The sequence below is a fragment of the Dermacentor silvarum genome, chromosome 1 (assembly GCF_013339745.2).
Source record: "Dermacentor silvarum isolate Dsil-2018 chromosome 1, BIME_Dsil_1.4, whole genome shotgun sequence".
NCBI classification, from domain to species: Eukaryota; Metazoa; Arthropoda; class Arachnida; order Ixodida; family Ixodidae; genus Dermacentor; species Dermacentor silvarum.
In genome coordinates, this window is record NC_051154.1 from 64,998,607 (window position 1) to 65,022,267 (window position 23,661).

Genomic DNA, 23,661 nt, shown 5'->3' on the forward strand with positions numbered 1-23,661 from the left:
AACAACTAGTTACCAGGGACTCGACGCGTCCACTCAAGTCTCAGCTAATATTGCTATCGGCAAGATATGTTGCTTCTTCAATTTATTTTTGCCATGTACTAGCCGTTCGTGCTTACGACACCGCAGCACGGTGTCTGGCAGCATCACTAGCTAAAGTGCACCTTCCGCACTTCCATCGGCGCTATAGAGTGCATCGCTGTCGGCATTCTTGCTGCTCGACTCATGCGTGGACCTTCCTGTTGCAGCTATGTGACGCGCACTCGGCACCGCCGGTGCGTCCGAGTGGCGGGCGCGCACCTGCGGCGTGGACCCGCGGCGGCGGCAGGTCGATACTGCGGCTGCGCAGAGGCGAGGAGGCGCCCCCCGGCGGAGCGCCGAGCGGCCGACGGTGCTGGGACGCAGTCGGCCGCTTCTCGTCGTAGCCCGCAGAGCACGAGCCGCCGCCGCGCAGAGCCGCCGCACTCAGGCCCGAGCACACCACACACTCACAACAGCGCGCCCCCTTACGCGACAACCCTCCGCCGCCACTCGGCCCTGTCGATCGACCCGCTCAGACGACTTTGAAACGTCTCCCCAATCTTCCTTTACCTGCGTCTCCCACCCTCGTGCCCTGCTCTTACAGACCACTCCTCTGCCAAAAACTTAATACGAGCGCGATGGCCGAAAGCACCAAGGCAGGCAACAAGAGCAGTGCCAACTTCATGCGCCAGTTCAGGGACAAGAAGACTAGGGAGCTCAAGAACCTGACGGCCAGCCAGTTCATGGACGTCTGGAGCCACTACGACAAGGACGGTCAGTAACGCATGCCACACCTCCCTTTACAACCACCCACGGCCGACGTGCCCAGGAGGTCCCGCGTCCTGGGCGCGCCGGCACCGCGTGCGCGCTCGGCTTCGCCGAGCGACACGCGGCCCACGTGTTGTGCCTCCGGAGACCGGCCTCGCTCGACGACGACGCTGGCCACTGCGCGAGCAGCCAAGACTGACGCGTCACGTGGCCTGCACATCTGCCACTTTGCTGCACGCGCACAGATGTGCGATAGCTAGCAGCGCGTGCCCAACTGCTAGTCGATCACTCTGGTCAGTCATTCGTCAGCATTTAACTGCTATATCACTGCCATTACAAACAAACGCCCGTGGAAGCGTCATGCAATTATCGTATGGAAATCGCGCAATTATAGGGTATAACTTTGCGCCACAGTGCGAGGCCAGCGGTGTCCTGCAGCCAGCGGAAAGCTTTTGCAATTACCGTGGCTGAAAGTTGCTCAGAAATCCGAAAGTAAGCGATGCGGTGCAATTTTCTTGCTAGTCTGGTTTGGTTTTTCAGTGCTTGAGACAACGCGGCTGCCTAATGCTCAAACAAAAAAGAACGTGCGCATGTGTGAGCGTTCAAGTCACGATTATAAGCCATTTGGAAAACTAAGCTCGTTATCGCACCTTTATTTGGCAGTGCTTTCGCTTACAGCTGATATCAACGATGATCGGCTTTGATGAATGACGTTTTTGATATCCCACTGCAACGTCCCTATAAATGTGCTCAACATCGTGTCCTCGCAAGGCCCAATAAATGTTTTTATGTATACACGTCTCGCCTGTAAACATTTTTCTGTCTCCAAAAAGTTTACTTTGTCATATAGTTAACGCGCGATATGTAAATTTACTACAACCACAGAGGTAAAATGGAACATGAAATAAATGCCAACTTGCAGCAATCTAATACACGGCATATGCCCAAGAGAGCCCCGCAGCCTACGGCAGCGCCGCCATGCCAACGTTCATGGCATAACTGCGCCTAAACTTCGTGGGTATTTAAGGGATCAAATTTGTGGCGCACTCATATTATGTTCCTCTCAGTGGCACCTAATGGCTAATATTTCTTTATTTATTTGACTCGTTACTTAGCTTTAAAACAACCTTGGATTGGTGGTTTAAATCTCGATAGTTGCTACACATTCCTAATGGATAATTAGGGACGTAAGCCCGCCACTTCCATGCATATGTGCTGATGGCAAACAGTTTGAGCGTCGTTATGGCTGCGTGATTATTCATGCTTCTGCTGCAGCTCCGACAGACAGAAGGAAATGACGTGTTCCCTGATGTTCTGTGCGCAAGAAAAGAGAATAAAGTCGTTCTGGCTGCCGGAAGCAAATTTTTATTTATTTCTGTTCTATAGCGTTCTTTCTTTCTTTCTTTCTTTCTTTCTTTCTTTCTTTCTTTCTTTCTTTCTTTCTTTCTTTCTTTCTTTCTTTCTTTCTTGTCTGAGTGCCTCTTGGTCGTCTGCTTTGTACTAATAAGGTGGCACGTTTGCGACCCTCGTGAAGTTTTCAAAGTAAACACGTTCCGAGAGCTCCGGACGACCGCACCTCTAGCACGGTCGCTGAATCATTACGCCTGCATTCAGGTGAATCAACTGTTTCTTCTTCACGTTGTATAATTATGTTTACGCGCCTCAATGGAGCAAGTGAAATCAGGCTATTACTTCTGCATGGCGTGCGCGCTTCGTCTCACTAGCAAACAACTTACGAACCATGTTTTGTTGGTGTTTCAATTCGCAACGTACAAAACTCCCAGTGTAGCGTGCATTTGAGGCACATCGTTCGAGAAGGACTGGCATGAAACAGGTGGAACACAACGTTGCGAAACGTGCGGAGATTCTACCGTTGAAAACGTCCCTTACCACTTGCCTGTCCCGAAAGCTGCGACGCATTTAAAACTTGACGAGTGGTCAACTGATCTCCAACACTGCTTTGCGCATTGCGACCTAACTACACGTCACCTTGGCACTGCTTCTATAGCATACACCAATTGCATTAAAAGTTCAGCCTCCCGCGTCGGCTATATCATCGCCACTTTATTTTGACGTATGCGCTGACAGTGACGCCGTCTGTCAGCCGAAAACTGCAGCTCAGCCTTTTTTGTGTCATGATGCAGAAGATGACGGGGCCAACAGGAACCAAAGGAAGCACTCCGGTAGCTGCTATAGTTCAACTTATTGCCTGGAAATAAAAAAAAAACGAATTAAAATGAAGCAAATCGTTCTGAATTTGTGAAAGCTCCATTAAAGCTTTTGATGCTTACGAAAAAAAAATTAAAGATGTTTGTACAGCACATTGTCCTAGTAAGAAACGACTTTGAGGAGACGAGAAAGGAGGACGTTTGTTTCGCAACGCTCGAGTTAAGATGCGTGCGCTTTCCAAAAACAAAGTAAGTACGTAGGAGTGTGCAAATGACACCACTTGAAGGGAGAAGACGTATGGCAGTAACATAAACTTCGTGAATTTCTTTGACAAAGGCTTTTTGCATTTCACAAACGCGCTCGGTTCTGTATGCGGGAGCAGCCGCCTTACGACATCCTTGTATGGCGCCATTCCCCTTCCCTTAGCGCCTGAAACCGATGCACTGGGTTTCCGCTCCGCCTATGCGCAATTTCGCCTCTTCAGCACTGTCACCGCTAAGCCTGTCTGGTGCTGGGTCTCGGTGAAGACAATCTATACCGGCGAAGACAGCAAAATTGTGGATCCAAGCCATGGAGTGGGTTCGGCTAAAACGGCACGAAATGTCAGCTTGCGCGCCGCCTTCTGACTTTGACTCCATCGAAATGACATCGCCGTGACCGGATGAGTGTTCGTCTTCTGTCACTCGCAAATCGTCTGCTATCAACCCCTTCTCATTTCCATCTGCAGCTGTTGCTGCTGCTGCTACTTTCCTTATGTGTCTTAAGCTGTGCCTTATCTTCTATGCGTCCCATCTTCAGTCCATTTAACATCGTCCGTGCTTTTTTTTTTTCTTTCCTTTTATTTAAGCAGACATCGCCTTCTCCTGTTACCTGAATCGAATTTCATTATCTTATTGCCTGTCACTCCGAGGACAGGAAACCCCAACTATAGGCTTTATATGGCTCAAAGTTATAGATTTCAAAGCAGTAGATTTCATAAACATCAAGATGCAGATACGTTTCTTTTTCACGAATGGCAGTACCTTTAGCTCCAAGCCTAGGAGAGGACATTTGTAATAGTGCCACCTGGATGATGAAATAATTTTCTGAAAAGCTATAGAGAATTTTCAAGTGAACATATAAATTAGTTTCTATATACCTTTTAATAATCCTTTAAACGAGGTTCTGGCACGTATAACACCAGAATTTAATTTTTTTTTCACTTTAAACGTTAACTGCATGACTGGTTTCTTTCAGAATGGCGCAAAATTTATTCGCCCGGCTCGGTGCAACTTGTATTCTCGTTTTTTCGCGTCTCTCGTTTATAACGAACACATGGATGAAAAAAAATTTAATATTTTTAGTGTTTTTTAACCCGAATGATGATTATTTGTGTGCATGCTAATGAGTTCTGGCTGGCGCCTTCCAAACTGCATTGACAAAAAAAAATTAAACATTAAAATAAAATAAAAACTTTCCTTTGTCAGACTACTCCGCCATTTGCTTTTTCTCCAGTTTCCGTGCGTGTTAAGACATAAACGGGTAAACTTTGACAAAAAGTTAAGAAGGCACTGCCCTGGGAATGTGTGAATGCTCAGGTTTTCCGAATGCCGAATCAAATATCCAAAGACTATTCATTCAGCTATTCGAAACAAACGGGCAGTATTCAATTTTCGAATTATTTCGCTGAAATTCTGTGATTATTGTGTGGAGATGTATAGTACTGGGGACGAGAACATACCGTGGCGCAGTATGTCGGCAGCGTCGGAGTGACGTATAAAGTTGGCTAACGTGCGGAGCGTCGGCTTTCGCTTCGTTTTCCATCGTATGGGCTCGCAATTTTCGCCAATGTAGCAATCATTTTTACGTGAGAGCAGATTACTGGTCGGTATAATGGCACCATTTATCATCCGCCGTTCATGGCCAGCTGATCCCGTTGATAACACGGGCGGAGTGCCACGCTGACCACTGATTAAGCGCGACATTACATATGATAATATATATCATAACATAGGATTAATACATATCCACATAACATCCCCAGAGAGGAGTAAAAGCAGTTCATCAAAGTACAGTTGGCCAAAGCACATAATCGCATGCAGATTTTCAAGCATTTTGATAGACTGGTGGGGACCGACACCGCTATCACACATCGCTTAGAACATCGGTAGCAAGACGCAGGATTGCGATAACTAACCTGCGCGAAAAATCGAGGTAAGCTCATGTCAACAGCGATGTCGCGCCCCGGCAGCAGTCCGTCGAAGCGAAGTGTAAGTAGTGCCTCCGCCGCGCAAGTATCACTTGACGTATGAATGGTTGCCAGGCCAGATGTGTGAATGAGCCCAAAGCATGTTCGCTGAAGTCCAGAAAAAGCGAGGATCCTACGGTATCACATGCGTCCGCCCGCCACGTATAGTACTTGAACGCAGGCTACCGTCCACTTCAGAGTAACCGCCGTTGGCTAACGGAGCCAGCAGGGCTCTGAAAAGAACCTGCGCGAAAAGTCGAAGTAAGCTCATGCATCGACAACGATGTCGTGCCCCACTTGTGCTTTTTCTGCCGAATCAAAATCAAATCACGGGTTTTAATGTCCCAAAACAACACACGGGCTGTGAGACATGCCGTACTGGAGGGTTCCGGATTCCTTTCGACCACTCGAGGTTCTTTAATGCGCATCTAAATCCATAACTACCCCAAAGTCATTGCATTTCGCCCCCGTCGGAATACAGCCGCTGCGACTGGAAAGCGAACCCGCGTACTCGTGCACAACAGCAGAACGCCATATTTGCTCGGCCTCCACGCCGTTTTTTCAGGCCAAGGATTCTTGGAAACTTATGAGGAGTTACATCATGTTGCGAATGATATGGTGCAGTTGACTGGCGTTAACACCAATACCGCTGTCAAAAAAATAGAACACCGTTTGTGGCTTTCCTGACATTGTTATTATAGGTTGTCCATGCTCCTTTCTGTTCCACCTTTTCGTTACCCCTGTGTAGGGTAGCAAACCGGGCGCACGTCTGCTCGACCTCCCTGCCTTACCTATCCTTGCCTCTCTTCTCTGTCCATGCCCTTGACCTGTTAACTCGTGTTCAGCTAGATCCAAAATTTACCTACCCTTAGCGATCATAGTTATACATCATGCTCTAGTGCATGCATGGCCCTTGCTCCAATAAACCCCCTATATATCATCATCATGCTCTAGCATATTCGATTGCCGACAACGTAATAATGCGCTGAAAGCCCCTGAAGCTTTATTTATAGCAAGCAAGCAAACGAACAAGCATTAATGTTGCTTTGCTTGGGCGCCCAATACAAGCAAGCTCCAATATTACTCAGAAAGTATTCGTGCAACATTAAAATATAATTGATTCGTATTCTATTGAGAACCATGGCTGTTATAGTTGCGTTCTATTTGGTTTCAAAAAAAAAACAGTATACTTATGCCCATATGCAGATATTGAAGGACTATAGAGATATAGCCAACGCCACCAACAACAACCACAACAACAACAACAACATTGCTAATACTGCAAATGCTGCTACTATTCAATAACACACACACAAACGCGCAAACGTGCGCCCATGCGAAGTGCCAAGGTATTATCATCCACAACGATTCGCAGATGAGCTCTTTTATTATTTAGTTATTTTATTTAGCAACGCTTGCCGAAGCAATGTGCTTCTCAAGTGTGCGAGGTGTAAGCTTTCTGGTTTAACCCTTCCTTAGCGGCCCTATATTGCAATCGAAAAATTTGATCGACAGTTTTTCTACACGTTAGTAAACATTTTCATTAGAGTTCTACTAGCAACGCCATGCACCGTCTGAAATGACGTCTGAACTTTAACTATTGGTCAGATTTGACAATTTTTGGTGGATTGGGGAGTCTGGAAAAGTAAAACTTCGATTGGAGGTATGATCGAATATAGCCTCCGGAAGTGCTAGGAGCACGTAGCGCTTCCCCAATAAAACAACGCAAAATTTGCGCTTTGGTCGACTCGGAAACATAACTTTTAAATGACAGCAGCAGTGAAGGCGCAGAAGATTCTGTCGGTTTGTCTAATTTTCCGATCCGTCGTCTACAGACTGCTTTAGCGATGTAACAAACAAAAGTATAGATGCTCATGTGCAGGTTTATTTTTCAAATCGTGGGTTTCTTTTATCCATATAAACGCTTCGACAATATTGTGCAATACTCCACATTACTGTACAGCACTGTACAGAAGCTGAACAAAACACGTGGAGATTCCAGCGCCAGCTGAACGCACGCTAGACCACCTCGCTTGCATAAAAAAGCTGATCGAACGCAATAATCAAGTATGAGGAGGCTGCTGATTGCATCCTGACCTGACAACTATTGCTTCGCGAGCGTAATAGTAAAAGTAGAACCACGTGCCTGCTGCAATGCGTAAAAACAAATGTTCCCTGCACAATAGGGCCTTACCCACTGTCACACTAACGAAGCTACTGCTTTCCCGCATAACATGGGCATCAGTGGGGCTATTATTGAACCCAGCAAATCTGCATAATATTTTTTTTACGTAGTCTGACTTAGACAAGTTGAAAACTAAGAGCCACGCACATGTTTCGTATATTTCAGTTTTTTTCTTCTTTTTTTTTACTCTCTACTTTTACAAAAAATAGCAAATTATTACTTTCAATCATGTTCCTTGAGGTGCTTCTTTGAAGTTTCACATAAGAATTCTTACAAACTATCTGAGCAATTATTACTGCTATACATACATTCAAAACACCAGTGGTCAATTAATAATTTCATGTATTATACGGTATACATTGCGACTACTATACACCTTAAAATAAACGTTAAAAAAAAACAACCGACAACTTTACTGCAAATCATACAGCACTGCACCAATGCGGGAAATGTTCAGTTTACGAGCAGGAACTCCTAACCACATTTGCACAAAAATCTTAGCTTCCCTGCAACGCACGAAAATGGCCATACCTCCCCTGGCTAATGTTTCCATCCGAAAGCGCTGGATTTGTTACTTCGATGTTCTGGGGCCAAATTCACAAAGCTTGTCTTCCTTAAGTTCTCTCTACCATTCGCTGGCCGCCTTCGCTAATGATATTTCCAGCATCATGATTGGCTGGAATAATATTTTACGATCAGTGCCAGCGTAAGAGCTTTCTGTGAACACGGACCTAAACAAACAGGTACGTTTATAAGGTGGACTTTGGGTTGCGTCGCTGGTGGCCACGACGCTTCTTGTTGAACGCTTATGGTCTGGAAATGCCCGCGTGGACCACGCAAAGGGGGGCAAGCACTCTCATAACGCGAAACTTTCTGAACAAAAGCGCAATGGCGCGCCCTTCTTTTGTATTCGGGAGGGAAGTGTACACATTCGCACTCCGTTTTCTTTGCCATCTTATTTTTATGATTTATTTATTTATTTATTTATTATCTGCACCACTACTTTTGACGCTTCACTAAATAGCTCTGCCCGAGCGCCGTCTTTTATGACGTTCGAGGCGCCGTGACGGGAAGCCCTGGCCCGACGTATCGCGCAAGCCATACGAAGGCGCGTGTCGACGCTACGCCTCCCCCTATATACGCGATGCCTCGCTTTCATTATGTCACCGTTGCCACGCGCCGTGGCTGGGTAATGAGAAAAATGCTTCTCCTGCGGAGATACCAAGGTGCAGCGAACCATGCGGCATTTTCATTCCGAAACAGCGGGCGCGCGCAGGGGGGGCAATAAAAATTGAAGCCCCCCCTCCCACCCCCCTCGCTCTCCCTCCTCTACTTTCAGCGGCGTTGGACGTTGAGAAGAACACGTGGGAGACATACGGGCAAGCCTGCCAACGGCGGGTAATGCGGGCACAATTTTGATTCTGCGTCTACTACTCTGTCTATGACTTTTGTTTTCTTTTTTTATGTTCTAACGTTCTAATGTTCATGGAAAGAAGCTTTGCCTTCGAAGCCTCTTGAAGTGCGCAATCAAAATTTTTGGGCCCTTGGATACTTTCGGCAGCGTGGAATTTTTTTGTTTCAAGAAGAAGAAGAACAAAAGAAACAAGGGCAAACTTTGTCCTGCGGTTATTGCGTCGCATGGCGGCCGCGCATTGTCTTGCCGCATGCGGCACTCTGGGTTTTGGCTTCGGCAACGGCTTCGTGGTTACCGCATAACGTCGGGCCACTGGCATGCCTAGACAGGCATTTCGCCTAACGCGCATCCAGCACATTACTTGCGAGGGTTTCAGGCAAAAATTGGTTTTTCCTTCTCGAAAAGCGCCGGCATCTGCGGAGTGCAGCAGGTTTTAGGAAATGGTATGGGGCAGCGAGTAATGGGGCTGCGCGCAAAATGTGGCTACTTTGTGTAAGCTGCGCTGGGTACACATTTCCGAACCGTGACGATTTGTTGCCGATTTGTGTCCGCGAGGAGAACGGCGATGGTTATGACTGCCCACAACTCGTTTTTCTTTTTAATCACACTTAAACTGGTCTGAAAATGCTATTTTGCACCCGCTCGTTATTGTTTTGGCTCACGTTTCTGTTATTCTTTACCACGATAATTTGTATTCGTTTCCCTTGCATAAATTAACTCTTATAACAGGTAAAATAGTGTTTATAGACATTCATACTTTGCTCTTTCTGCCGTGTGCATCCTTCGCAGTTCTCTTCCGTACATTTGGACGGTGGGCGGCATTGAAACATGATGAAAACTTTCACGAACTGTGACGAATTAACGTGCACAAACTTTGCGTATACGATAGTTGGGTTATAACCGTAACAAAGCAAAAGTCATCTCGAAAAACTTATGTCGTGACTGAATACGTATATTCCTGAGTTCATTCTAGGTGATACTATTCGCCACAAATATTATTTAAACAACCATAATGGTTTCTTTTAGGTATGGATACGTGAAGGATAGAAAAGGGTGTCTTTCCATTGTTCCTTCTCTGCATATTACATTGATAACTGAAGATGAGTAGTCATACCGACGAACAAACAGACAAACAAAAAGCACCACTCGTAACTCGAGGGCTGAAGTAAAAGATGTCGATGTTTGCAGATGGATGCAATCTGCAGTGAGTTTCATCCTACCTGGCCGGAAGGTCCTGTGCTTAACGTCGTTTATTCTCACAAATAATGCGCTGTCGAAACTAAGTTTCTGGGTTCAGAAATTACGTCAACTTCATGGCTTGGACTTGAAGTTCCAAAAGTGCTGTGCTTTTTTTCACACGTGCGTGAGTATCACTGGCCGCACTCAGAAAGATTTTTGTCCGTAAGAAGCGTTTGTCATTGGCTGGTCGCTTTCACTAATAACACACTCATAATCGCGATCGGCCGGCACCTTCGTCACAAACAGTTCCAGCGTAGGAAATGTTTTATGAATGCAACCCCAGCAGGCAAATTCTCAAAGCTTTAGGTTCTTAAGAACTCGATGTCATTGGTCACCGCCTTGGCTAGCAGTTGGCACTGTACTACGTGTTGTTCTTAGAGCCTGTCTATCGTACGAACTGGTTCGTGAATTCGGCGTCAAATTTCTTCACCCCATTGGGTACGACAGCATTGCGTCCTAACATTTCTTTGTGCTCTGACAGCGTGGCTTTCAACTGGCTGGCCCAGCGTGTTGTTAATCTTCTCCAATGGCTGCAGACAAGCTTGCTGACGTAGACACCCTCAGCCTCTGCGCTCTAAGGACGCGCACTTCTGCGTACATCTCCTGCTAGAAATTCAGTAGGATGGGATCGCTGTCATTTTTTTTTTTACAACATTCAGTGTCAGCACCTACATCCAAAGTGGTTGCAGCTGCAGGTCCTTCAAGTGCTGGTGCCAAGGTGCACTCTATGCAGGTTAACGCCGACCGGGCGCATAGAAGAAAGACACCACTGGGCGCCATCGTGAAAGGTAGCACCGTGCCTCCCCCCCCCCCCCCCCCCCCCTAGTCGCGATATCTGGCCCTTCCAAATATTTCAAGAAAGAAAAACTATACGCACTTCGCGTAATGCTGCGACTGTGACAATTTGCTAGCAAGATGAGGTTCATGCCCACGGTGCCGATGACATAACATGCTCTTGCTCATCAATCAAGGTTTCAGGAGCATGTCAATGAACGTGCGCTAGCAAGGCGCAGATACTGGGTTCGTTGCTAATACGCACTCAGCAAATGACTGTTGTTGCCTCCGATATTTTAGTGCACTCCGTCGCTTATTTACCGGCTATTTATTTACTTATTTTTTTCTCTCTTTTTTTTTTCGCGGATAGATCGATATACAGGGTCTCCCAGCTAACGTTAGCCAAGCTCTTGAAAATAAAATATAAAATATACACGCAACCAATGGTATTCTGTCAGCAGTGACGTACCACACCAGCTTTTTTTTTTCCCTCATTGAACTGTATCGATAATTAGATGAGATGAATTGACGAACTTTTAAATTAATGAATTTAGGGCACGAATATTGATAGAAAAGTAATAATTGTGTTTTAAAACACCCGATTCAGGTGTTTTCAGTGTGCTATGTCTCGCGTAATTATTTTTCCCGCGTTAAAGGAAAACGCGCGAAATATGAAAATAGCCGCGCGATTACGCATCCGCGCGCCGCGACACCAGCCCGATCCCAGGTGTTACTCGGAAGAATTAGCTTTGCTCAATGCCTTTGTCCTCCTCCGCAATGCCGCTAAGCACTGCATTGGTTGCGCGCTTCACGCTAAGCCAATGCTCACAGTTAAGCTCGCACTTCACGGTGACCAACGCCAATACCGATGCCTCTCCACTTTCATGAGGCCTCCCATCGAGCCAGGCATTGACCAGAATTAATTCTTCCGGGTAACGCCTGGTACCGCTGGTGTTGCCTCGCACGGACGCGTAATCATGCGACTATTTTCATATTTCGCGCGTTTTCTTCATAAAGAGGGAAAAATAATTACGCGAGACATAGCACACTGAAAACAATTGAATCGGGTGTTTTAAAACACAATTACCCGTATTACTTTTCTATCAAAAGTCGCGCCCTCAATTCATTCATTAAAAAGTTCGTTAATTATGATTACCTAATTGTCGATAGTTCAATTAGGAAAAAAGTCCTCCTGGTGTGGTACGTCACTGCTGACATGAATGCCATTGATTGCGTCCTCATATATTCTATAGTTTATTTTTAAGAGTTTGGCTAACATTGGCGGGGCACCCTGTATGACATTAAAATGCTTCAGACAATAATAATAATAATTTTATTTCCATCAACTTGGTGGAGGAGGCTGCAAGTAAAAGCTGCTCCAGTAGAGGCAGCTTGACGAGGCCCGCAGCCCCCTTTCAGAGTATTCGGCAACAACAATTCATACATGTATACACATGTGCATTATATATATATATATATATATATATATATATATACATGTACCCACATAAGCGCATATACATGGACATACCTACGCGTGTGCATACAGAGCCACTCGTGTCCAAAAATAATTAGGTAGCTTATGTAGTTCTCATGGTGAAAAAATGAAACAAGTAGACGCCACTGAGCACACATGTAATACATATATACACATATACACATGCATTCATATACCCGTATATACACATACACTCATATATATATATATATATATACACTTTATATACATATAAAATCCTGCACATACAAGTCTCTCAGTTGTTGGGCCGTTATTTGCGTGACATCAACGCCTAGATTATTATATTTATTTAGAAGCATTGGCATTGTGTACGATAGCTTTTCCCTTAAATAATTTGTTCTGGGTGTGACCACCCGCCATATTTCTTTATGACGGGTAACATAAAATTTGTTATTGGGTTCAAGGCTACAAAGTTCTCGTAGAAAGGAGCGGTTTAGTTTTACTTCTCGCCTAAAAGCAGTTGTTAACTTGTAGTGGTATAATTTTAACACAGAAATTATGTTGGCTTCCTGAAATAAGTTTACAGTATGGGAGTTGTAGGGGACATTAAAGAGCAGCCGAACAAACTTCTTTTGCAAGACAAGTAACAACATGACACTAACCGGTGAGAATTCTCACTTATTTGCTATCGCAGTTAGAATTCTGCATGATTACACCTCTCGGAGGAACATATGATACACAATGGGGTTCGGACAAGAAGCTTCAAGAGCCAGTGCAAACACTAAGCGCAACATACCGACATCTTTTATCGAGATGTTTACGTGCCCTGACTTAAATCTCTTTAATATCACTATATCTCCAAAAGTTTGCACATTTTCTCTTTCCGATGTTGTTTTACAGTAATAACGTACACAAAAGAAGGTAAAAAAAAAAGATCGGATGCTTTATAGGGGGCTGTAGAAAATTGTGTACCTGATGACAGTTAAGCAGTATGCGCGCGCTCTCTTAATAAACCGTTTAGCCTGCTCCGCGATTTAATTCGGCGTGTTCATCGGGGAGAAATTGCTGCATTCCGCACACTGCTCGTTACCATCAATAACCCTCTCCGACAGCCCGACCAATCGCTATAAATGAGCGCCCTCCCCGCTCCAAACCCCTACCAGTGACGAACAAGTAAAGGAAAGAACATGAGAACCACTCGTTTGCGTACCGATCATGCGGCGTCCGAAGCCACGTTGAGTAAGCATCGGCACTGACGGGGCTGCGGCCGTTAATCGCCGCGATCAAGTTCGCAGCGGGGACGGCGAGTGTTCTCGCGAAGGTGGACGGTGACTACAACTGTTTATACTGTTGAAGCGGCCCCTGCCTCCATAGTAATGTGACGCCGAACGGAGGAGCTAACGTTCAATCAAATATTAGCCACGCCTCGGTGCTCAATTGCTTCAACACAACGCATCCTGACGTGTCGTGGAGGCCTTGGGAACTCAACTATGCTTCTTCTTGTTTCCAAGCAAGAGGAAGCACAGAATCAAGTCCAAGCTAGTTCGAGCGAATAGCGAAAGCGTACATATATGACTCGTATAATGACTGTGCATGCTGTCAACGAGCATAGTCTAGTCAGTGCCCGTGTTTGTGACATCGCTCGTGTGTTCTACAGGCCACGAGCCTGTGCGACGGCTGACACTCGCTAAAGACCTAAAGTTTTCTTTTCTCAGTGTTCTTGCCCTTCGGCGTACTCTTATTTTTACGGGTTTCCAGTTCTTCGTCGCCTGGTTCTTGCACCGGCCTGCGCGAGCAACGCCTGCAAACGAAACGCACGGCGTTCCACTATTGAAGAGGCCAAAGTAGGCCATGCTGGGATCGCCTGTGCGAAGAATACAGGCTACAAAACTTTCCGCTGGATCACAATTACAGCCTTTCTCGCCTCCGAACGACCGGGGGCGTTTCCTGCCTTTGCCATCGCATCATTCCCCCCCCCCCCCCCCCCCCCTCTCGGCAACGTGTGGAGGAGCGCGGAAGGCACGTCTCCAATCGGTAATGACACCTCATTATACCGGATTCTGAACCAGGCAGAACCTCCCCCCTCCCGCCCAACCCGTCGTTTCTGTCTCACGCACTACGTAGCTGTGTTCCCGAAACTACGAAGGCTCGACTTGGCAGGCACGCACGCACACATGCACTCACGTACACAGCCAAACAGAACCCCCCAGGCAAACACGGAAACAGCCATGCACGTCATTTTAAACGTATATTAAGTGAACTTATCCATGCTATATCCTATGCTTCCTACTCGATTTGATACAGACATTGTCGTCGTTTCATTAGTTGTATATTGGATTTCAACACATCAAGAGTGGGAGGATAGAAGATCTCGTCATGGTGTTTTCTAACCTACGGCATTTTTCTCTGCGTTTTTTTTTTTTTTGCTTAATACATAAAAAAGTAATCACATTAGTCTCAGCGTGTGTACATTCTCGACTGCATGTAACGACAAGGATAGGACTGCATGTAACGACAAGGATAGGAAATTATTCTAACTTCACCCGCAATTCTATGCTTCATCGGATTAGCCACGGCGAAATTTCTTTTCTGCAATAATAGTTTTCGGCTGCTGAGATTAACGTTTTTTTTTAAATCATGTGCGTATGGCCATGCGCGATTGTTCCGAAACACTGAAATTCCAACTATTGGTTGTGAATTAAGAACCCACGCCATTATGACGTCCTTCTGACTTGCCACTCAGACGTGAGCGACGAAGCCGAACGTTGAGCTGTAAGACCTTAACAACGAGCACTCAAGGCAAGTATTGAAGAATAAAGATAGTGAAAGGGTGCAAACGTCGCTGACAAAGTTTTTATTGATTAGTTAGTTTTCAAGCAATATTAACCACCCCAGAGATACGAAAATCAATCGTTTCAAGATTTGGCGCCTCTTTCACGACAGTGGCTTCTGAAACGCTTAACGCCTTGGCAAATGGATGCGCAGAGGGAACAGAAGGTTATCGATTCATGACACGAAACTAGCACCATGTCTGACGTTTTAATTCGACCTGTTTGTTTTCTTTTGTATGGAGGGTTAAATTTTCCTATAAAGGCTTCTGTTGCAATTTCGCTCCAAGCAGCTAATTTATTGAATACAGTTTCGCCCTCTGAAGAGTGAAGAAACACAAATGACCAAATGGTCTCTGTTATGCCCAGCCAATAGCTCCGCTTCAAAACTTCAAAAAATCTGCAGGAGGTTGAATTGCACAAAACTGGAAGGAACATTCGAGTGTATCGAACCTTCTCCTGCCAAGCCAGCGTCACTATATAGTGCAGTCTCGAGAAAGGACCCAATTTCTCGAACGTGAGTTCTGCGCCTGCCCTCCCATAACGAGGGAAGTAAATGCAAGAGCAATGCGAAGCTAATTAGGTCCACCACGGGAGTTCTAAAGACCTCGAGGGGTCACGTGCCGAAGGCACAGTCGGTGCTTTCACGGTTCTATCATTATTGTCCTGGGACGACACAGTGTTCGGGCAGAAAGACGGCGCCGAGGGAGACGCGATGATCGCTGCTCCCTTTCTGAGGCGTACGCACGAGCTCGAGATCAGCACTACAGCTCTCTCTCTCTCTCTCCTTGTGTTTGTACGGCTATTGATTGAGAACGAGGCTCTAGTCTAGTGTGCCTATGTGCGAGTCGCAGGCATGCGGGACTCACTTGCAGCGGAGGAAAGCGTATTCTGGCTTCACGGTCTGCCGGAATCAAGAGAACGCTCTTGAGGTAGGGGATGTAGTGTAAACTGGTACATCCGGTAGAGAAGTGGACAGCGATCTGGTTTAATAATATAAGGAATTAATAAAACAGAAAACAAAGATCTTCATGTAGATTCTCACTAAAACCCCGGTCACACGGGAAACTTTAACGTCACATGTGGGTAACTTAATGGCAATCAACTGAAAATTGTCTTTTTTTTGTGTGTGTGATACACGGTAAAAGTTATTGCATAAGATTGCGTTGACAACGTGTAGAGAGCAAAAGACAAATAATACTGTCACAGTTTATGCGCAGTACCTTTTGAAGTAGGCGTCTCTTCATGAAAAGTACATTTGGGGATTTTTGCCCGCCACTGAATACTTTGTTCAAGCTAAAAAATTCCTCATTTATAAGTCGTATAATTTGTTATGTTTGCTGTTCTTGTATTTATTTGTGGTGCTATTCGGTGGAGAGTATGTATTACCTTCTGAATCACATTCGAATGAGTCGCTCGAACTCATTCGATTGCAAATGTTGTCTTCATATAATGACATTAAATATGCTCTTGTAACAGCGAACTAATGGCAATAAATCTGAATGCCATTCGGTGGGAATGACCTTAAAGTTCCCGGTATGACAGTGCCATAAGTCTCAATGGAGCAGATGCAAGACGTAAGTTGCTTAAGTCAAAATGAAGCCACATCGGACAAACGCCAATGACTCTTAAGGTGGCAACCACACGCATATGGGACGTGACCTGACGTTTGACGGGCTGTGTTTGTCGGAAGAGCCAAGTGACACTAGAACGTTGCAGAAAATTAAAAGCTGATCAGAAGACAGGTACATGTCAAAGATGGCATAGAGAGAGGTTAAGTGCGTTGTTTTTACTGTTTTCTGAACAAGTTTTGACGCCTTATTCATCACAAGCTGCACTTTCGAGATGTGCACAAGAGCTGGAAAGTGCATGACAATGCGCGCGCGGTCGCTGCTTAACACGCATGCCTCCCTAAGACAGAGGAACTGCTAAAGTCCTCCAGTTTCTTTATGCACACATTTTAATTACTACTTTTAAACTGTTTTAAAGCAGGGCACAGAGTATGTCTGATTCATTTTGAAGTAAGGAAACGTATTGGTTAAGCCGCGCCCATCGTATGCTAGTGAAATGAACTTTCCACGATTCACGGCGAGTGCACGCTGATGTAAACTTCATTAGAGTAATTGCACAGACATCTCCTACTTTCAAGTCTTCGCGCACACCGTGGCTCAGTGCACGGTTTTTGTTCTCGGCCTTGCCAACATTACGATGGGGGCGGAATGCACAAACGCTTGCGTGCCGAGCTTTGGGTGCACGTTAGAAGGACCACAGGTGATGAAAATTAATACGAAGTGCTCCACTTCAGCGTCTTTCATGGTCCCTGTGTTTTTTGGGACTTTAAGATTGATAGATTCATCAAGCTCAACCTTCAAAGATTCCAAAGTACATTTTCTGATTGGTCGTATTTCATGCAAGCTGCGGGGACGTCATTTCAAAAAAAAAATTATTGCGAATAAAACGTTGCTCATAAAAAGGAAAGTTTCTAGCGCAGACCCGTGAGTGTCTTACAACAATATCGCGCTCTTTTGTATGGATTATGCTGACTCGTGTGTGATTCAAGGTGAAAAAAAGAAGGAGTAAGGGGCGAGGGCAAGCAGGTATGTACTTCTATTAATCTTAGTTGGGTAATTACTCTCACTCCTCTTGAGTTTGACAAGTTGGTAAAATTTTTGCAGCCTGCCGCGTGTATCGACCTTGCAGAAGGCATCAAAATTATTCTGTTTCATACCTTTTCTTAGCTTGAAGTAAGTCAGTTGACTTGGTATGACCTTACGCAAAGACGTACTGCTTTTTCCTTGGCATCACCTACGTATCTCTTAATTTTATTGCGATAGCAATTATATGGACACTTCAACCGGATTTCTGCCGTCGCCGTCGCCGTCGCCGTGAGGTTCCCTATAGATAAAATCTTCGCCGCGCGCCGTATGCCCGAGCGGAAGCGTGCGGGGACGCGCGCTATCACGGAGAGCGAACGCACTCAATCTCCCACGCGCAAGCAAGGAAGCGGGAAGCCAGCGCCGGAGGGAGCGGGGGGGGGGGGGGGGGGGGCGGCGCACTTCTACTCTGCCAACAACCGCGCTCGTCGCTCGCCCGCACCGTCTGTTATCTCCACACGGCTCTGACCTTTATGCGCCGTGCATTCGCCGCTCAGTTGCCGTTGAAGCGATAGACCGCACGTACCTTCGCCCGCTGCGGCGTATGCGCTTGCTGCCAGCGTTTGACAGTCGTTGTCTGCAGTCATTCAGTGTGATCTATTCATGTTTGTTTGTGCGCGCTCACACCACGCTTGTTCATTCAGTTAGTAATAGTCGGGCCACATTTTCCAACGCACGCTACACATGCAATGCTGCCCGGATCGGCAGTGCAGCGCTACAGGTGTGTCCCTTCGCACGCGCTGCCCACGGGAAGCGCTTCTCATCAACACCACCGTTTCACACGCGCCTTCTCGTGGTCATCGAGTCTCTCTTCATGTCGGTCTACTTACGCCGCAGCACACCTGCTTACTTAATCAGCTCATGTTTACTACAATTCATATTGCTACCAAAGCCGCTCACCTTACTTCGTATGACATTGCTGTGTTGCTATCGAATTCATTGCTTCGCCCTAAGGGCGAAACTGTGACATTTTTTGAAAACGTGGACATCCTTTTATTCATCAAGTTCGTCAAAATGTTGCCCTTTAAAGAAGAAATGTCGTGTGATCCAATACCAAGTATAAATTTTCGACCCAGCGACTCAAGATCTGTGCAGGCAGCTCACTCCGATATCCTCGATAATCATGCACAAGGGCCGCGATAACGTAGGTACACTCGAGTGCCCTCGCGAAGCGGTCTGCAGATGGTGAACGGAAACTTTCTTGAAAGCATTTCGAACGCGCCCATTGCTATACCTGGCTTTCTGGCAGTTCAAGAACGTCGAGACGTAAGTCTGTTGTGACACATACAGGCACTTTCTCTGCAGGGCGCCTGCTTCGATACTTCAACGTGTTCACACTGACGCCAACTTCGCTCATCGTACCTCTTATTTTTTATTTGTTTTTTTTTTGTTTTTATGTAAAACTTTTTTTTTCATTACACGACGTCAGGCCGTTGGTGCAAGAGTATTTTGCTATTACTTCGATGTAATCTATTTGTGTCTCTATAGTTTCATTTTCTCCATACCAGTCTCGCACCCTGTTCGCGGCTGTTTTCTCTCTACTTTCCCCTTTGAAAACGTTTCCTACGAACAGAAAGTAGGAAGGCTATAGTGAAGGGGGGGTTCAGTTTTAAGGGAGTGGAGACACAAGCTTATGCTCAACAGGGACGGCAGTACTCCTTTTTTTTTTACCCTTTTTCTTCCACCACGTGTTTCGAGGTGGTCGGGTAAATGGGTTTCGCGTGGCCGGTCGTGCGTCGACGCTGGGCGCGCGCCACTGGTGCAGCACCAAGGTCGGCTCAGTCCGTCAAATATAGATGGCCTCGGCGCTGTGGCCACGGATGCTAACGCGACTACAGCCTGTTGAGCACGCCGCGGGTATTGCACACCGGCTGTCGGCGGCCAGCGAAGCGCGAAGGAATTATCCGGTTGGCCTGCTGCGAGCCAACGACGTGGCCGCCCACCTCAATTACACCTCCCACCCTCGGACGTTGGGATACACCTCACTAAAATTACGAGCTGCAGAGAAGACACCTTATCCTTAAAACTTCGTTTGTATAAAAAAATTCAGTTGCAGCGAATACACGGCAATGTCCAGTCCATTTTCAACCCACAAGACGCAACATAAACCGATGAAATATTTTTTGCAACGTCACAGAAAACTCATACGTGTTGAAATCTTTAATTTAACTAGTGAATATGAAGCGTTAGAAGCTCAATTTCGAGAAAATTATTTTCGTTCGCATAACTGGTCATTTTCCGTGCCATCTCGTTCGATGAAGTGAAGGTCTTCTCGTTAGTGTGAACGCTTCAGTGTCCGTTCGTTGTGCAAATTAGATGAAAAATGAAATTCCGCCAGGCGCTGAAATTCCGCGTAAGTTCACCCCCTTATCGGCTGCCAATATGGTTCCACAAGCATGGCTCTTACTTAACTTTTCTATACGTGCTTTGTTATTGCGGCATTTCCTATGTTAATTATTAAATGTATTGCTGCAAAGTTTCCACATCATTGCAGGAGAGCGCTAGAGTCTTAACATTTCCATTTTTAAAGCGAATAGCATTCCTTGGGAGCCGGACGCCTTTTTCCGTGTCTGACCGAATGCGCGTGCGCTCAGAAATTCCCGTTTAAGTGTGTAGCGGGCTGACCGCGTAGCTTCACGATGGGCTGCAAGGAGGCGTCACACACTTGCGGCGGCCTCGCCGATCGGTGTGCGCGTGTCGGATCGTCCGTCGACCGGTAACCAGGACGATAGCGTTCCTTCTCGCGTCCGGTCAGCCACGTTGCCAGTGTTTGCCTCGCATCAGGTATAGAGAGAGGCGTTGGGCGGAAAAAAAAACAGAAGCACTGCAGTGGAAGTTTGTATGTTTTGATAACATAAATAATAGTTCCTTTATTTCTCATCATAAAGATGAAGGGGACTAGGAGAACATCTTGACTAGCTCCCGCCTTCCCGACATCTACAGCATAAGCAAAGAAACGCGCGTAAAAAATGAATTCCTTGATTCATCCGCTAGAAACATTTGCCTCAACTTGTCTAAAAGCATTACACACTACTGCACCATCCTTTTATGAGCAAAGCACTTAAGTCTTAAGCATTCCATCTTCATAGTGTTGCTGGTTCGTCCGAATCATTTCAGTGATAGGCAAAGTCGCACGGATAACTCAGTAAGGTCAAACAGCTATTTACCTACTTAGATAGTCAGCTTCGGTGGTTTCTGCATATTTTTTTTTTATGCGTTAGCATCAAAACGCTCATGCGAACAAAAACCCGGCGGCGTTCGCCGGTTTCCTTGTGGCGTGGGACAGAAGGAAAGAATAAAAAAGAAGAGCGAAATGTGAGACGTCACAAGTGGAGAGGAGGAACGAAAAAGGGAGAGGATGGGTCGGTGAATAATGTAGAGGATGATGTGACGTCACATCATCCTCAGAGTTGGCAGACCGCCAGAGAAGAGAGAATCGCGCTGTGACGCGCTGCGGCGGACTTGGCAAACAAACAGCCTGTGGCATTCCACAGGTTCAGACATCACTTGTGAAGGCGCGTGTCTTTGAGTGGTTTAAAATGGAGGGGCAGTGCCATCGAAAAGCAGCTTGCGAATGGCGAATGCTAACGCACTTCAGTTGGATCAACCAGTTGATCAACCATTAGTTTCTTTTTCTTGGGATTTGCACTCACATTTGTTACCATAGCGGATACATTCCGTAGACCCTGGACTGAATAACCTTCGCTGTGAAGGTACCGCGAAGTGTGGAAACCTTTTGTCACTGCTTTCGCCTTGGTGTGGGCTAGACAATGCACTTTCTCTTCAAAGTCCATCGTGGTATCGCCGCGTCGTGTTCGTGTGGAGTGGCGGATGAGGACATAGCCCACGTGTTGCTGGACATGCCCAGCCAACGGCTACACTTCAAACTGAGGGTTCTGCAGCAATCATATATTGTCACTTGGGACGATACTTGGACCGTGGCCACTTAGTGAGCTTATAAGTTATAAAAATTAAGTATTATGATAAGCTTTTAACTTATAAAAAAAGGTAAATACTTCTTTATAAGAATGGACATGTGCTCGAAATACTATGGGGACGATTTTATGCAGTGATCGCCATCGTTAGTGACGTGTCGGTTTCCTTTATTTCTTTCTTGTAGGTGTTAGTGTTTTCGTGTTCTAAAGTGTGCTTTTTGTTATCATTATTTTTTCTTTTTATTCATTTTAAAGCACATTTATTTCGCATATAAGTGAAATGGAGTTGCCGGAGTTTTAGTGCATCCATTAATGGGGTCTAACCTGTCCAGTTAGACCCCATTTGATTCTACATGCCTATGTGAATTATATTTTTGTATATGGTATCATTGGCGGGGCATGGATGGATGGATGGATGGATGGATGGATGGATGGATGGATGGATGGATGGATGGATGGATGGATGGATGGATGGATGGATGGATGGATGGATGGATGGATGGATGGATGGATGGATGGATGGATGGATGGATGGATGGATGGATGGATGGATGGATGGATGGATGGATGGATGGATGGATGGATGGATGGATGGATGGACGGATGGACGGACGGACGGACGGACGGACGGACGGACGGACGGACGGACGGACGGACGGACGGACGGACGGACGGACGGACGGACGGACGGACGGACGGACGGACGGACGGACGGACGGACGGGGTGTCACTCTTTATGTAGGCCCAGCAGTCTTGGTTAGGAACGGCTTGTCAATAGTGTCTAACTCTTCCGTTAGCCAATGAAATCGAACTGTGGGAGTTAACGCGCCAAAGAAACACACAGGCTCTGAGGGATGCCGCAGTGTGGGGCTCCTGAATAAATCTGGCCAACTGGGTTTTTTTGGGGCGCACCTAAATCTCAGCACGCAAGCATTCGTGCACTCCGCCCCATCGGAATGCGGCCGCCGCGGCCGGGCATTGAACCCGCGACCTCGTGCTCAGCAGCGGAATGCCACCATAACCACGAACCGCGATAGGTCTTTCGTTGTAAACGCGCGCCAGCGTGGTAATTTCAGAGCCTCGTTCGGAATAAGACGATTCCATTCAAGTTCTATTTCAATTATTTTTCAAAACGATTCCTTCAGTGCTCACTCGGTGCAGCGGTTGACAAAAATGGAACAGAACCGAGCATAAAGGATGGTGCGTGCACGGAGCAGTACGTCTTCTCTGCTGAACCCCACGTAGATGCCTACCAACCCTTAATTCGTATCGCTTCTACATGTCCACACAGGAACCACTTCTCCGATAATAATAGACACGCTTGCCACTAACCGGATTCCCAAAGAGCGACAGCCGTTGAAGGAAGGCCATGCGCGTAAGGTTTCCTTTGCGCAGGAAGCCGCCCGATGTCGCCAAAAACTGCCATCTCTTTGTTCCTCACAGGCACTCGCTTTGCCTTGTGTATAAATGTATATATGAAGATATATTATCTTACTTGTTTTTCTTTTTTTTGGGGGGTACGCGTGTATGACATGCCAGGTTTTGATTTTAGTTCGTCTTTTCAAGGCTCTAGTCGCTTGCGGCAATTTCACGAACAGCTTAGCGCGAGACCACCGGGCTGAAAGTTTAATAAGGGGAGGGTCGTGAGCGACAAAAAAGAAAAGTTGGGAGGGAGGGGGAGTGGGGAGCGAATAATGCGGACCATTAACGACGAGACGCTTCTGCTTGCGTCGGTTTTTCCCTGCACAAGTCACGTGAAACTGTAACTGCCTTTGCTATTCCTTTTTTTTTTCCTCTCTCATTTACATCTTCGTAGATATGTGATTATGCGTGCCGGCTTTAGTCTGAAACTAGTACGCAAGCTTTTGCCATCAGCGAATCTCAAGCAAGCTCGCGCTAGCGCGAACATCGAAGAAAAAGAAAAGTGGCTCTCATAAACGCGTAAACGCAAACACAGGAAGACCTAAGCCACCTAAGCGTTTGGCTGGTGG

General features: G+C 46.3%; 1 protein-coding gene across 2 annotated transcripts in view; it reads left to right on the top strand.

Moving 5' to 3' along the window:
- Nucleotides 1-389: 389 nt before the first annotated feature.
- The window catches only part of LOC119464549 (calbindin-32-like), a 223,084-nt gene continuing 199,812 nt past the window's right edge, over nucleotides 390-23,661 (top strand). The window contains exon 1 of one of the 2 annotated variants that reach the window (XM_037725570.2): nucleotides 390-792. In XM_037725570.2, the coding sequence (XP_037581498.1) occupies nucleotides 657-792 (136 nt within the window). In that variant the 5' untranslated portion in view covers nucleotides 390-656. The remainder of the gene's footprint in view (nucleotides 793-23,661) is intronic. The other variant, XM_037725575.2, reaches the window with a different exon arrangement.